The 16,293-nt window shown below is 38.6% G+C and overlaps 1 protein-coding gene across 1 annotated transcript in view; it reads left to right on the top strand.

Moving 5' to 3' along the window:
* Positions 1–14,620, top strand: part of LRRC58 (leucine rich repeat containing 58) — a 46,609-nt gene extending 31,989 nt beyond the window's left edge. The window contains exon 4 of the mRNA XM_019448484.2: positions 14,031–14,620. Coding sequence (XP_019304029.1) covers positions 14,031–14,089 — 59 coding nt within the window. The 3' untranslated portion in view covers positions 14,090–14,620. The remainder of the gene's footprint in view (positions 1–14,030) is intronic.
* Positions 14,621–16,293: the final 1,673 nt, after the last annotated feature.

Below are 16,293 nucleotides of genomic sequence, written 5' to 3'. Positions count from 1 at the left end.
TTCTAAGTGATCACAGAATCAGTGAGAGTTTGAGAAGTCATCATCACACCACTTTACACAAGAGGACAATTCAACTATCCGGGTGAGAACCTATCTTATTTTTAAGTACCTCAGAGAAGATTTTACTTCTTTAGCAATTGTGAAGCTTAACAATTGTCACTGGAGGAAGTATTTCCTAAGGTTCTTGTGATCTGTGCTAGCCAGATTAGATATGGAGACAAGTTTTAAATTATTTATATCAGCAGAGAGGCACAACGACATTAGTAATACAAAGTATACGCAAGAGTGTGTGCACGCACATATGTGCGCATGCATGCACACATGTACATGCATGCTACTCATTATATTCCTTGTGTACCTTTGGCTCCAAAATGTTGCTTATCCCTTCCTCTCATTACATCTTCTCTGTCCTTTCTCCCAATCCAAAATTCCTCCCATCACTCTAAAAACGAATGTACACAGGAGTCACACTTCTAATAAGTGTGCAAAACCTCTTAGGAAGAGGAAAATGAGAACACAACAGGATCACAGCTCTATGCAATGGAGACCTAAATCCAATAATATAAGAACTGGACATCAACCTGGTAAGTTGAGAAAAGAGAATTCTTCACAGTGAAGCCTTCAACCTTGACACTAAGCAGCACCCAGGCTAGTGTAGCTACAGGAGCTGAGGTATCTAGGAGGAGGAAAGAAGGACAAGATGCTTCCCAGCCACTCTTGGCTGATTATTTAATGGATGCCCCAGTAAGGAAGGATGGTGATTGATAACGTGAACCACAGTGAAGTTATATATGCATATTATTTGTAAGTTTGCATATTAATCATTGTAAACTTATCCCAAAGAGAAGATTCACTCTTTTACATATTTTTGTATACCCTTATGAACTCTCAAGTAATATAATCTCTTCAAGGTGCTGTTAAGGAGAGGAACTTAAGGGGTGCCTGGGTGGCTCAGTCTGACTGGCTCAGGTCACGATCTCACAGTTCATGAGTTCGAGCGCCGCACTGGACTCTGTGCTGACAGCTCAGAACCTGGAGCCTGCTTCAGATTCTGTGCCCCCTTCTCTCTCTCTCTTTCCCTCTCTGTCTCTCTCTCTCTCAAAAATAAATAAACATTAAAAATTGTTTTTTAAAAAGGAGAGGAACTTAAGTTAGGTCAATAATTATTAATATTGAGATAAGCCCAAATCCTTGTACAATCCCGCATATTCCCACATACACATACACACACAGGTATCCATGCATATATACATATCTGCCCAGCCAAAGATTGAAGTTTGATCACTGGGCACAGAGAGCAAATTGTGCCTGTCACTTTCACCTGACCATGTGGCCCAGAGAGGAATAAATGAGCTGCTAGGTGATCCTGCAGGCAATACTGGACTTATTGTGTGATAGGATTGATTTTTTTTTTCTCCTTTCAAAGATGCAGTGCCAAAGCCATCTTACAGTAAAGACCAAGAAGTGGATCTGACATAAAGCAGGTGTTTCTTTTTCTCAAATCAGAATTTGAAGGGATCTGTTTATCATTAATAATCCTATTACCCTGATGAGGGTGATTTTCCTTTGCATGCCCTTTAGCCCCAAATAGCTAACATTTCATCTCTTTTCTTTATGCAACCATGAGCACCAGGGCAAGATTAGGCAATCATTCATATATGAACAGATCCAGAAATACAGACCCATGGGTGCACTCCTCATAAAATTAGACAGTTAGGAAGGTGGGAAGGTCATATTAGATGCAGACATTGATTTAAGGAAATCTCTTTGTACTAAAAACCAGTCTTCAAAAGATAGCTGCATCACTAAAGAGTTTGGGCACTGGTGTCTTGCTTTTCTTCCTTTTCTTCCTCTTCATTCTCTTATTCTCCTCCCCCTCCTTTTCTTTCTCCTCTTTGTCCTTCTCCACCTTCACTATCATGATGATGTGTAGGTCACAGAATTAGACATGGAGGTCAAAGAGGTATTCATACCTTCTAAGGGCTTACTAAGTGCCTAAGGACTAGAACACCAAGAAGATGGCAGTTTGAGTACAGTTGCCTTCTCTTCAACTAGCAACTACAATCTTTTGTCAAATGGCAGCTAAGACCTATGGGTGTATGAATAAATGTGAGGCTATGGGCACTGTATGAGTCCTGGAGAGGGAAAGATGCCAGGATTCCCCTCCCAAGACTACAAGACAGACCATCACTGGAAGTGCTCAGGACAAAAACAAACCAACATATCCAGGGAAAACTTGGCTTTCCAAGATCTTATGGATCCTAAGGGTAAAGGTTGATTTCAGCCCCACATGGATGTATGGCTTTTTCCAGGTCCCCAAAAGACAAGAAGGAACTGAATGGTGAGCTATGTCTTCCCTGCCTCTGAGGCTGAGAGAATCAGACCAGGGAGAAAAGGGTATCTTCCTCCCTGCTTCAATAAAAGTCTTATGAATAGTTTATCTCTACACAATGAGCTCAAAGAGAGGAAACCACTTTGCTTTCCACCATATCTATGACTGCTGCCTGTTAAGACACCACAAATAGCCCTGAGCCCCACTGATTCAACAAAGGAAATAACAACATACCCAAAGAGACTCAATAGCAGACAGGAAGATCAACCGGAACAGACAGAACAAATACCAAGAAGACACAAGTGCAAGAAAAAAGAAAGACCTTTAGCACTAACAAGAGAAAGGGGTGGGGGAGGGAGAGAAAGAGAGAAGAAAGGTGGGAACCAGAGTGGGGAGGAAAGGAATGGGGGAAGCAATGGGAAATGGAAGAAAAAAAGAAAAGATTTTTAAAATAATACTGCATAAATGAAAGGAGAGAATGATCACTCTTGAGACCTAAATTAGTGGGCTAGAAGATCAAATGGAGAAAATATCTCGAAGCACAGAGCAAAAATAAAAAGTGACTGAAATCATCAGAGAGAAGACGGGAGACTTAAGGATAGATCCAAGAGACTTAGCATACAGTATAGGAAATGTGATTGGAGAAAAAGTACATATGAAGGAAAGACAATAAACATATAAAAGGAGAAAATTTTCTTGGACCAAGAAATACCTAAGTCTACAGATTGAATGAGATCTGCAAGTTCCAAGCTGAACTGATGAACACACACACACACACACACACACACACACACACTTAGGAATATACTGGTAAAATTTTTGAACTCTAAGGGGAAAAATTTTTTTTACAAACTTCCACATAGAAAGTTGCCTTATTATAAAGAAAACAGAATCAGATCTCTTATCTGCATCACCAGCAGTCAGAAGTTAGTGGAATACTAACGTCTACAGATGGCTGACAGAAAAGGACTGCACCTCAAGAGCTCCATGACCAGCCAAGACATAATTCAGTCTCCACAGTGAAAGAAGATTGCAGATATGTAAGAAGACAGAGTAACACCTATGTTTTCCCACTAAATACTTTAGAAGGGGCTCTAGTCAAATAATAGAGCCCAAGATGATAAGGAAGGAAATGGTAGTGAATAACAAAACTTAGAATAAATAGGTCAATATAAAGACAGATATAGATACGTAGATAAAATACATATGTAGATAACCACAGGCTGAGCAATGTGTAAGTTGTTAAAAAAACAAAGACCAACCTTGAAAATTCCCTGTGCAGATAAAACCAGGTCAGTCATACAAAGTTTAATTTAGCTTATTTTGCAATGCTAATGTGACCTGGGTCATTTCTTGCTTGTGCCTCCAGAAATCATAAGCAATAGTTAAACTGTTTCCCAAGGTTGATCTGAGGTAACCACTGATCAATTCCCTATCATATAGGAAGATTCTAATATTATAACCAATTTCTGTGAAGAATAAACAGTCACTGCTTTCTTACTACATAAGCTGCTTCAGAACAATATACCTCTGAGTCTGAGTTCATATTTTGGCAAACTGTCTCTTTGGTGTATGTGCAATAAACTTCTATTATTTCAATGATTCATTGGTTTTACTTCTGTTACTTCTCAACTTTTGATAGGTGTATAATCCAAACAAAATAACAGCCAAATATATAAGGCAAAAAATTAGAAGAAATACAAGAAGAATTTGATAAAATGCATTTATAGTGATAGAGTTTAATACTTTATTTCAGAATTGGGCAAATCTGGTATATAACAAATATGGGATGACATACAAGTTGAATAATACAATCAATAAACTTGATGTAATAGTTCTGTATAGAGTCTAATATCCCTCAAACAAACAACAAAACATTTTGGAGTACCCATAGAAAATTTACAAAAATCACTCATATTTGACCACAAAGAAAGACTTAACAGATTCTAAAAACCACATTCTCTCATCTTAATTCAATAAAGTTGACAATAAATAATGTAAGGAAGACTAAAAACCATATACAGAGGAAATCAAAACAAAATTATAAATACAGTATTCATAAAGCAATGAAAAAGAGAACGCTTTTTACCAAAACCCAAACATCACAGTGGAAACTGTACTCTGAAGAAAATATATACCTTAAGTGATTTCATTATTAAAGAAAACATAAAAAATAAAGTTTGTTTTAATCTTAAGAAATTAGAAAAAAGAGCAACAAAGTAAAAAAAATTGGGAAGAGCGAATTAATCAAGATTAGAGTTAAAATGAAAGTAATAGAAAAGAGGTAGAAAGCACAAATAAATATAAAAGCCCTCCGTTGCAAAATATCTGACCTAATTAAGAAGAACTGTGCAAAAGTAGATAAAATTATGAATTCTGTAAAAGATGACAAGTACAGGAGAAATTAAAAGTATAATAAGAAAAACATATGGCAACAAACTGGAATCCTAAGGAAAATGGGTGATTTCCTAGTAAAAATACAGATTGCCAACATGGATCCTGAAATAAGGAAAATATAAATAGGCCATTTAGCATAGAAACGATAGAAATGTTTAAAATGGTACTTAAAAACCTTGCATTGGAAAAGCCCACAGGATTACATGAGTTCATAGCTGAGTGTTAGTTGACCTTTAGAAATTTATGATGTTATTTAAATAGTCAAAGCCTAGAGAAAAAAAATGGGACTCTTCATTTAAAGAGAAAAAAATGAGACTATTCTTTAAAGCTTGATGTTGTTGACATAGGTGCAAATGATTATAAGATTCACATTATTTTATGTACCATTAAAAAGTACTTTCTTAGCACTTACAGTTTATATTTTAAGTGTATGGAAAGCACTGCTTTAGTCCTATTTTAAAAGACTATCTTCTATCAGTCTTGTGCATTCATAAAAAAAAAAAAAAAAAGGTCTTCATGCTCATACTCAAGCTCTTCTGAATCGTTTTCAATTCAAAACTGTTGATCTTTGTTTTTTTCCACACAATATTGTCCTCCATACCATCAAAAGTATTGGCAATACTGCCTTTCCCAAAAGGAGGTCTATGAGTGTCTCTGGGTTTGTTTATTTTTATTTTTTCCCAAATGCTGGTGTTCACATTCACAAGTTTAATGCCATGGCTTTTTTAAAAAAAATTTTTTAATATTTATTTTTGAGACAGAGAGAGTGTTAGTGGGGGTGGGCAGCAAAGAGAGGGAGACACAGAATGTGAAGCAGGCTCCAGGCTCTGAGCTGTCAGCACAGAGCCCGATGTAGGGCTTGAACTCACAAGCAGTGAGATCATGACCTGAGTTGAAGTCAGACACCCAACTGACTGAGCCATCCAGGCACCCCAGTGCCATAGCTTTCTTACGCCTGCTGCAGATGGCAGTGGAAGGTCTCAGACAAGTTCACACAGGCACAAGCACAGAAAATGACAGCTATGTCATGACTTAGGCCTTGCCAACAGCAACTGTCAGTCACATCCTTATTTCTAAGATACTAAAATATGAAAAAACATACATCCCCAAATTGGTGAAAAAGAGTAGTACAAAACCAGAAAACTATACACTAATCTCACATATGGAATGTAGGTGAAAACATTATAGATAAGGTATTAGCAACTGGAATCCTTCAGTGTTTCAAAAGAATAATGACCAAACTCCAGACCCTCAATTCTGAGGAGACGTTGGGTAATTAACAGGAAGAAGAACTGAGTGAAGATAGTCAAGCCATGAGTAGCACAGTGCTGGTGTCACTTTTTTAGAAAAACAGTACTTGACCAGGGCTGGAAGTACAATCCTAGTTCAGTCATTTAGCATCCATGCAATTTGGATCAGTTCATGTCATTCTCTGGGTCTCAGTGTCCTCAAGTAAAGGTGGACATACCCAGGGTCCTTTCAGGCTCTGATGTTCTCAGCATCCATGGGTCTAGGACAGTGTCTCATCCACCAAGAATCCAGCCCGGGTTTTGCATGGAACTCTGTGCAAGTCAAACCCTTGGTTACTCAGGTAGAAAACTGGTCACACTGCCCAATAAATCCTCCTGCTCTTTAATTTCACACAACAGTGCAGAGTCTAATCACAACTCGGATGGAAATAAAAAATTACCAGGCTGCCCTCCTCAACTTATTCCAGACAAACATGCATGTCCTGGCTTCTTTCTGAACCCCCCCATAAAAGACTCAGTAGGCCTCATGTGCAATAGGCTTCAATGAGAGTCACAAGACAAGGCATTGAATTTGTTTTTACTGCCTCCTCAGAGCTCTCCCACACACTCTCTCTTCCTGCAGCTCTTTATTTTCCTCTTGATACTTCTTATATTTAAAATAAATTTACATGTATTTGTTTACTTTTTTATTGTGGAAAAATATACATAACATAAAACTTGCCATTTTGACCATTTTCAAGTGTACAGTTCAGTAACATTAAGTACATTCACCTTGTTGTACAACCTATTTACTTAATTCTTCATTAAAAAAAAATTACCATATGCCTTTAGAAACAAACTCAAATAGCACCTAAAGTTATCAAGTGAAATATAAGTCTCCCAGTCATTCATTTCAAAAGAAATAACTCTTAAGTTTCTTTTGGATCCTTCCAGAAACATTTTTAATTTGTATACCAGCACATTGTGCTGCCCCTTGCTTTTTTCATTTAACAAAATATCTTGGAGCTGTTTTATGTCAATTCATACAGATCTTGTTTTAAATATGAGATTATGAGACAATTGATTTAATCAGTATCCTACTGATAGCATTGTGTTGTTTCTAGTTTTTGTTGCTGTTGTTTCTCTCACAACTGTTGGTTTTGCTATTACAAATAATGCTGCAATAACCATCCTTATATATATAACTTGTCATTTATTACCTACTACACCTGTCATCTCAACTCCTAACTGTGGAATTGCAGGATCAAAGGGAATGTGCATGTAATTGGTTTATTTTTTTAAAGACTCTCTTCTTGTTAGAGTATAAACATGAAGTAGTTTTGTTTTACCAATTGTCACTTTTTTTTTATGTTTATTTATTTTGAGAGAGAGAGAGAGCATGTGCAAGCAGGGGAGGGGCAGAGAGAGAGGAAGGAGAGAGAATGCCAAGCAGGCTCCATGCTGTCAGCACAGAGCCTGATGTGGGGCTTTATCCCACGAACCGTGAGGGGAAACCAAGAGTTGGATGCTTAACCAACTGAGCCACCCAGGTGCCCTGACAATCATCACTTTTAATGATGTTATACTGAATACACTTCAGGATCTTAAGGGTGTCTTGAGAAAATTCCATACATTTCCAGTCCATTTAAAACTTCAAAGCTGATTCAAAGCTCTACCTTCCCTTGAGAGACCTAGGAACTCCTTCAATGATAGAAATGGAATGGAGTCAAGGTAAAAGGCAAACGCCTCTTGACTTTAAATATCTTGGCTGTGCTGCTTCTCTGGCTAAGCCAGGCAGATAGTTGATGTTATTTGTGTGGCAGGCATCAAAATGTTGAGTTCTTTGAAGGGGTCTGGTGAAGCCTCCCTCTCTGCTGCATAGCTCCCCTGACAAAGATGATCTGGCTCCAGCTCAACCTTCTATTCATTCCCCACCTTAGCTTCTAATACAGGGCCACTGGGGTCCTTCATTCCACGGCTATTGCTCTCCAAATAGGTAACCTTCTTGGATGGAGTACTGGCTAGATAATTCAAGTACAGATACTTTCTGTAGGATCCTCTCAATACGTAGGACAAACAAGTGTCCTTGCCACACTACATCATGGAAAGCCAGCTGCTATACACTTTCTCCAATTCTTTTTCCCATATTAGGTAGGCACAGGGGAAAATAGACCTGTATATGCCTAAGCAGACCTCATTTGGAAATGAAATGTTTATCTCCCTTTCTTTCTGGTGTCCCTAATTTCTATTAATGATTCTCTTGGCATCCCCACTCACTTGGATTCGGGGAAGGGAAAGCACTCATCCTTCTGTCACCCAAGGAAAGGCAAAACCTCTCACCATGATCACTGTAGTCTATTATCAGAAGACCACTATTGACCATTTCTCCCATTCTTCCTGTCTTCTTAAATAGACTCAGAATGCTGTTGAGGTGGTTGTGGTGGTGGTGGTGGTGGTGGTGCCACTTTTACTTCCTTCCAGAAGCTCTACGGAGGTGTTTGACCCTATCTCAAAGTGATGAGTTGATGGTTCTCTGGAAAATGTATACATATCTAGTTTTTCTTACCTAGTGTCTTGTGGTGTCAACTTTCAGTTTTAAATGCAATTTATGAACAGAAGTCCCTCTCAATTTATTGTTACATTCATTTAGCTACTTACAAATTACTCTCTAAAAAGTAATGCCATCAACAGCATATGGGAATGCCTGGTTTGCCCAAGCTCTCCCTAACATTCCCTTAACATTTCTGAAGACAAAACTTTTTAGCAAAACCAAACCTCACAACTTTCTTTGTCTTCTACAAAAGGAGGAAGAAAAAGAAGCCAGATTGGAAATTCAGAATACTGATCCCCCTGCTATCATATGAGTATTTCCTGTGTAGATGTTGGACTATTTTGTGTGGATTTGCTTGACCTCTAATAATTAGCTACAGAGTAATGTCTTAGTTCTGCCAGCCTGAGAGCAGGTACTACCAGAAGGCAGTGCACCTGTTGTGAACATAGGGCCTGCAGGGTAGAGGAGAAACCATGACTCCTTGAGGCCAATGTTGAGGTGCTTAGGGAGAGACCTCAAGGGGACTGTGTAATAAAAAATTTGGCTGGCCTTTGCCACTGGGTCCTGAGAGGTAATCTCTAAATCCCTGGAATTTTTGGAGTAATAGGAGAGACTTTCTTATTCATGCTCAGTCCCTCAGACCATACGTGATAGTTTTTGTTAGCAAGGTGAGTCATGATGGGCCCCTAGATCATTTATGCTAATGAGATGTCTTAGGATGGAGGCTAGCTATCCCAGATGGTTGGGGTTTTAAGTGATGTGATATCAATTCAACTTCTAGAAAAGGGAGAGGTCTGGAGATTGAGTTCAGCTACATGGTAATGATTCAATCATGGCTATATAATGAAATACCAGTTAAAACTCTGGACACCAAAGCTCAAGTAAGCTTTCCTCTGCTGTGTGTATTATCACACATAGACGTGTTGTCCAGGAAGGCAATATGTCCTTGAGGATGATGGGAGCTTGAGATCTTCCCAACATGCCCTACATGTCTCTTCTTTTGGCTGATTTTGCTTTGTATCCTTTTACTATAATAAAAACTATAAGTATAGCACTTTCTTGAATTCTCTAAGTCATCCTAAAATATTATCAAACCTGAGAGGATAGTGGGAACGCCAAAATTTGTAGCCATCAGGTTAAAAGTTGGCCTGAGCACCCCTGAACTTACAGCCGGTATCTAAAGTGAAGGCCGTCTTGTGGAGGACTATGCCATTAACCTGTAAAGTTTAGCCTAATTCTGGGTAGTTGGTGTTAGAACTCATTATAGGGAGGTAGAATCTAGGCAAAAGCTGGAAACTTGAAGTTCACTCACCCTTATTCTTGTGGAGAATCTATTTCCATGACACAAAGAATTAAAGAAATTAACTTCCATCAGTTCTTCTCTTCATTACTGAAGAGTCAAACATCCCTGTGGCTTAGCGAATAGATTGTCCACCTGCAATGTCCTGTCCTATCTCCACTCCAAAAACTTGGCCCAAAGGGCTAATTCTGTAGGCCAAGGTAAGAGAATAGTAGGTTCATAAGGAACCATAAGTTATTCAACTTTGTGTCCCTCTCTGAGAACCTACAACAGTTCTTCTCTATGATAGTTACTCAAAATAATAATAGTAGTAATAATAATAATTTAATGAAACTCAGGAAAGTCCACATAGAGTGGCCAAAGGGCTTGAGAATAATCCATTTTACGGGTTAAAAAAAGAATAGACCAGGCCAAAACAATTATGACTAAAAGGAGATGCGATAAAAGTTTATGAAATAATGAGGGTTTGGATGAGCTAACCAGAGAGTGCTTATTCTCTGTTAAATTTCACAGTATTTAAATCTTGAAGCAGGAAAATTTAATACAAGCACTATACACAGTGGGTAATGGACTAAGAAAACCCATTACTCAGAGAAATAGTGCAAGTTGAAAATAATCAAAAGGGCTTAGAGGAAACTCAAGAGGAATCAACCAAAATAGATTATTTCCTAAGAAAAAAATTAAAATTTTGAATATTTGGGGCACCTGGGTAGCTCAGTCAGTTAAGTGTCCGACTCTTGATCTTGACTCAGGTCATGATCTCACAGTTCATGAGTTCAAGCCCCATGTTGGGCTCTGCTCTGACAGAGTGGAGTGTGCTTGGGATTCTCTCTCTCTCTCTCTCTCTCTCTCTCTCTCTCTCTCTCCCCTCTCTATCTTTCTCTCTGTCCCTCTCTCACTTGTGCTCTCTCTCTGTCCTCTCTCAAAATAAATAAATAAACTTTAAACAAAATTTAGAAGATTTATCATAACTTTCTGAGGTCATAGAGCAGAGCCAAGCATTCACACGATATGTGCTTAGGATTCACTCTAAAAGTAGAGCCCTCAGTCTAGTGGATATGGAGATGACTCAGTTACATCTCCCAAAAGGAGGGGACCCATTACATCAGATCCTGGCTTAGCCTATTTAGGATTCTCTGGGGCTCATTCAGTTGCCCAGTCATGCTGAACTCTGTGTCTTGCCCTCAGATGTCAGTTTATATATCCTAGAAGAAATCCTTTCAGTCCTCCCTACTGAGTCCCTGACAAACTTCCATTTCAACTGTCACTCTCACATACTCTGGTGGGAAGGGATATGGGACAAATTTTGGCAATTTGTCATCATGTACTGAGGAATCCAGCCCCAGGCCAACATCCTATGTGTGATATTTCAGACCCCATCATAAGAAATTATAAGGCTTTGCCTGTCTGGCTACATAGGTAGAAGCTGCCTTCCCCACACCAGACTTGATGCATTGCCAAAGCATGGCAATTTTCTGGCAGAAGTCACAGTCGAGGACTCAGCCCTCTTTCTCCCCACCCAAACCAGCCATGCTCATGTACATATCTATATTCCTAACCAAAAAGCCTCCAGATAGAGCCTTCTTTATTGGGCTTGGTTGAGACACTTTACTCCACTTTGACTCCATACCTTTCCATTACTATCCCTTCCCTCCCTCTCCCTCCCCCTGGCCCACAGGTCCATAAAAAGGCGGGAGCCTTTTGTTCAGGTATTCTTGACAGTAAGATGATTCCCCTCATATGTACTGCATTCACCTGGAGAGCTTTTTAAATATGTTCATTAACAAGCTAAATGCCAAGCAATAAGAATTATGAAACTAAATTTTGGTGCATCTATAAGATGTTTCAATAGCTTTACAATAAACATCTCTAATTTTTATAATCAGAAAAATATGTAAAAACATTTTAATACAATAAATTATATGTATATGTGAGAGTATTATATGCATAGCAAAAAGTCTGAAAGAATATTAAAACACTGACTGTGAGTGGTGCCTGGGTGATTCAGTCGGTTGTCTGACTCTTGATTCTGGCTGAGGTCATGATTTCATGGTTCGTGGGATCAAGTTCTGCATGGGGCTCTGTGCTGACAGTGTGGAGCCTGATTGGGATTCTCTCTCTCTCCCTCTCTCTCTGCCCCTCCCCTGCTCACGTTCTCTTTCTCGCTCCCAAAATAAATAAATAAACTTTTAAAAAAATTGTTGATGGTTATTTCTGGGTGTTGTGAGTAGAGCTGATTTTTATTTTGCTATTTTTTCTATTCAATATTCTTTGAGATTTTTACAATAAATATATGATTTTATAATAAGAAAAACTTTTAAAACTGCTTTAATTTTAGGACTTTCAGTTTCATTCTTAACAATCCCAAATGCCCTGCCCAGGGCTTGCCTACATCTCCAGGGTTCCCACCATGGAAATGCAGTGTTTCACAATCAGAGGTAGCTTAGTTAAAGGCAAAAAAGACAAAAAATCCCATTCACAAAAGACCACACATTTTATGATTTCATTCATAAGGAATCCCAGAATAGGGAAATCTATAGAGAGAGAAAGTATATTAATGGTTTCTTCAGGTGAAGGGTTGGTGGGGAGGGGAAATGAGGACTAGGCGGTGATAGACAGCTAAAGAGTATGGGATTTCTTCCATTGTTTTTACTTATATATTTTCTTTTATGTTTTATACCATTTATGTTGGTGAGTATATACTATAGTGGTCTAAAGGAATTTTACATTTCAAGAAAGTTCAATAACTATCAGAGCCATGCTGCTTCATTATTCCCATTTCCCAGATAAGGAAACATGCTAGGGAGCAAGTAGTGTGTTGGTTGCACGGCTCACAAGTAGAGGCAAGAAGCCTCTCTGTTGCTGCAGCTCACCCTCTCTCTGCACGTGAACTTTAGTTGTGCTGGAGATGGGCTAGAAACGCTTTTTCTCTCAAGGGCCTCTTCATGATGGCCCCATCTTTAAAAAAAACTGTGGTAAAATGTACACAACAAAATTTACCACTTTAGCCATTTTTAAGTTATACGATTCTGTAGCATTAAGCACACTCACACTTTTGTGCATCCATCACCATCATCCCTCTCCAGAACTTTTTCATCTTCCCCAATTGAGACTCAATACCCATTAAACAATAACTCCTTATTCTTCTCTCCCTTTCCCACAACGCCTGGTAACCACCATTCTACTTCTGTCTCTATGAGTTTGACTACTCTAGGTCACTCACATGAGTGGAATCACACAATATTTGTCATTTCATGATTAGCTTCTTTCACTTAGCATGATATCTTCAAGGTTCATCCATGTTGTACCATGAGTCAGTTTTTCATCCCTTTATAAGGCTGATTAATATTCCATCGTATGCATACACCATGTTTGTTTATATCTGGTGATGGACTCTTGAGTTGCTTCTACCTTTTGCCTGCTATGAACATGAGGATACAAATAATGGGTTCAGGTCCCTAAGTTCAATTCTTTGGGGCATATACACAGAATTGGAATTGCTGGATCAGATGGTAAGTCTACATTTCATTCTCACCAGATGTTTTTTTTCCCCCTGAGGTAATGAAATTACCCTAAAATTGGTGATGCTGCACATATCTGTGAATATATTAAAAATTACTGAATTATAAAGTTTAAGTGGGTGAATTGTATGTTATTGAATAAATAAATAAACCTGGTTTTTTTTACATTTTTTTTTACATTTATTTATTTTTGAGAGACAGAGAGACAGAGCACAAGTGGGGGAGAGGCAGAGAGAGAGAAGGAGACAGAATCTGAAGCAGGCTTCAGGCTCTGAGCTGTCAGCACGGAGCCCGATGCCAGGCTCAAAGTCACAAACCGCAAGATCATGACCTGAGCCAAAGTCAGATGCTTAACTGACTGAGCCACCCAGGCGCCCCAAACCTGTTTTTCTTAAGGCAAAAAAAAAAAAAAAACCAACACATTTGCTTAAGAATGCCAAGGTTGACCTCTTCTCAACTTTCATCCCCCAAAAAGGCTGCACAAGCAGCAGTCTTCCCAACCTCAAAGGACTGGCACTTTACATCGACTGTGTTGGATTCAGGACATCTAGTTTCGGGGAGTCTGGTGCTTATTAAAACTCTCCCTCTGGCTGCGTGGGGCCACGGTGCATTAAACATTTGGTGACTAAGGTGGGTTGGAGAATGTCCATTTTATTAATTTAATTATTCTTAATACAATGTTTACTTTTGTTTCCCACAGGTGTTCCCCTCTACATCTTGTTCCTGCCTGTCCCATGGAACTCACTGTCTGACAAGTAAGGCCTAGGAGACAGGTTCCCTGCTAAGACTCATAATGGCAATGCTTTCCATTGGTCTCCCATCATTCCAGCAAGCACTAACAAAAGACGTCTCTTACCTTTTAAAGGCTAGTTGGGGGTTGAAAATTTAACCTAAAAGTCATTTAAGTGCATGACTGTAACATGAAAAAAAAAAAAACAAACACCAAAACCCTTTACAATAATCTAGTAATTACTGTGACTCAGTCCCCCTGGTTCATACAAGACCAGTATCCATACATGTAAAGACCAGAAAGCTTCCCACTCACTTTATAGGAAATTATTTAATTTGGGTTCCTGAAACTGTTCTTACTCATTGTGTTATTGGAATTCTGGAGAGACTCTGCCTTTCTTGGTCAAAGATGATCCTGTTGCTGCTTTTATTTCTTAGGATGATTTCTCACTCTGGCATCATCTTTAAGTATTTTTTAGGTATGCTTCCAGTGTTCATACAAATATTCATTTCATCTCTCTGAACTTTTCTTCATTTTTAAAATAAAGAATTTGAACTAGAGTTTCTCTAAAAGCTTTGCCAGTTTTGATATTCTGTGCTTACATACCAAGTAAATTATAGAGGAAAGTATTTATTTGGTGGACATTTTTTTTCTCTTAAGGAGTTTAGCGTCCATTGGGACCCTTTTTTTCCTACCCAGGGTCATAGACACTTACCCATAGGCTCTATTACCTCTGATTAGCCAGCAATCAGGAAACCACACAATTGGTTCCAATATACCTGTCCAGTTATCTCCCAGTGTTCTCCTTAAAGATCTCCCCAGTTCTCTCAAAGTGGACTGCTTGTCTTCATTCCTGCCTCCAAGTTCATGATCATGTTGTTCCCTCTACTTGGACTATCTTCTCCTATCTCTGCCTTTTAAGATTCTACCCTTCTTAGACTAGGTCAGTTTCCCTTTCTCTGTGAAAATTTCTTTTTATGGTCCTTGAGAGCAGAAACCATGAAGATATATCTTTGTATCTTCAGCATCTGTCACCTTAAGCCAGAAAAAAATTTCAAAATATTGGATGATAGTATCTCTTTTGAATTGTTGTTATTTGTGTGAATGTCTTACACTACAAAACTACAAATTTCTTGAGGGCAGGGACCATGTACATAATCTTCTGACCTCTTCATAGCTCTTAGCAGGATATTGTACAGAATGAACACCAATAAATAGAGTCTGAGAATGAGAATAATATGAGAATTATTCCCTCTTACTTCCGAGTTCTGAACAACAAAAATATCACTCCAGGAATCATATAATAATCCAAATATCAGTTTTTATGGTAATGCTAGATTAAAGAACACAGCCTGGATTAGAAGCCAAAATGAGTTTCATACTCCTCCTTCCCAAATTGAACTTAACCATATTGAACCAAGCATAGGCAGAACTTGTACAACCACAGGCTATCTACAGAAGGAGGGTTTTCCCCAGTTAGTCTACCATACAAAGAAAAGAAGAATGCATATATCCTATGGGAAACATCATTAAAAAAAAAAAAAAAAAAAAAGCCAAGCAGGGATTTGGCCATGTGAATGCAGTGATCCTTTTTCTAAAACAATCATACAAACCAATCAACCTTCCATGAGAGACAACAGGTGGGAAGTGAAAATAGGAAGGATTGTAGACTTCTCCCTAACACTTCCAAGAAATTAGAAGGACTATGTAAGAAAACATGGAAAGGGAGAGGTTGGTATCTCTTACACTTGATAAATATTTATTGAAAAAACAACAAAAGAATAAATGCCATTCTGACAGGAGTCCATTCTTAGAATGTAGCATTCACAAACTACCCACAGCCTTCTAAGTACCAGTGCAAGCTGGAGACAGCCTTTGGAGGTCAGTTTGAGGCCAGGCAGGGAGCATCTCAAGAACTTGAGCTGGGTGCTGAGTCTCAATGCCTGTTGCTACTAATTGGCTAAAAAGGATGAGGCCTGGGGATTCTATGACTTTCAGGTGAATTTCAAGGTAAAAATTCTGGAGACTTATTTTAATTTTCAAATGAAACAAAATGAAAAGGGAGTTAAGATGAGGAATCAGGAAGGTGAAAAATAGAAGTTACCTTTTTCATGAGAAGGGTTAGCATGGGGGACAGGAAGAGGGGATCTTTAGGGCTTAACCTAGTCAGAGTTCCACTGCTAATTCCAGTTCATTGATTCAGTGTTCTGGGTTTCAAGTAATACCAGGAGAG

This window comes from Panthera pardus, unplaced genomic scaffold (assembly GCF_024362965.1).
Source record: "Panthera pardus isolate Hobbes unplaced genomic scaffold, ASM2436296v1 HiC_scaffold_16, whole genome shotgun sequence".
NCBI classification, from domain to species: Eukaryota; Metazoa; Chordata; class Mammalia; order Carnivora; family Felidae; genus Panthera; species Panthera pardus.
The sequence above is the reverse complement of the archived record's forward strand: the minus strand, read 5'-3'. Positions and strand labels throughout refer to the sequence as shown.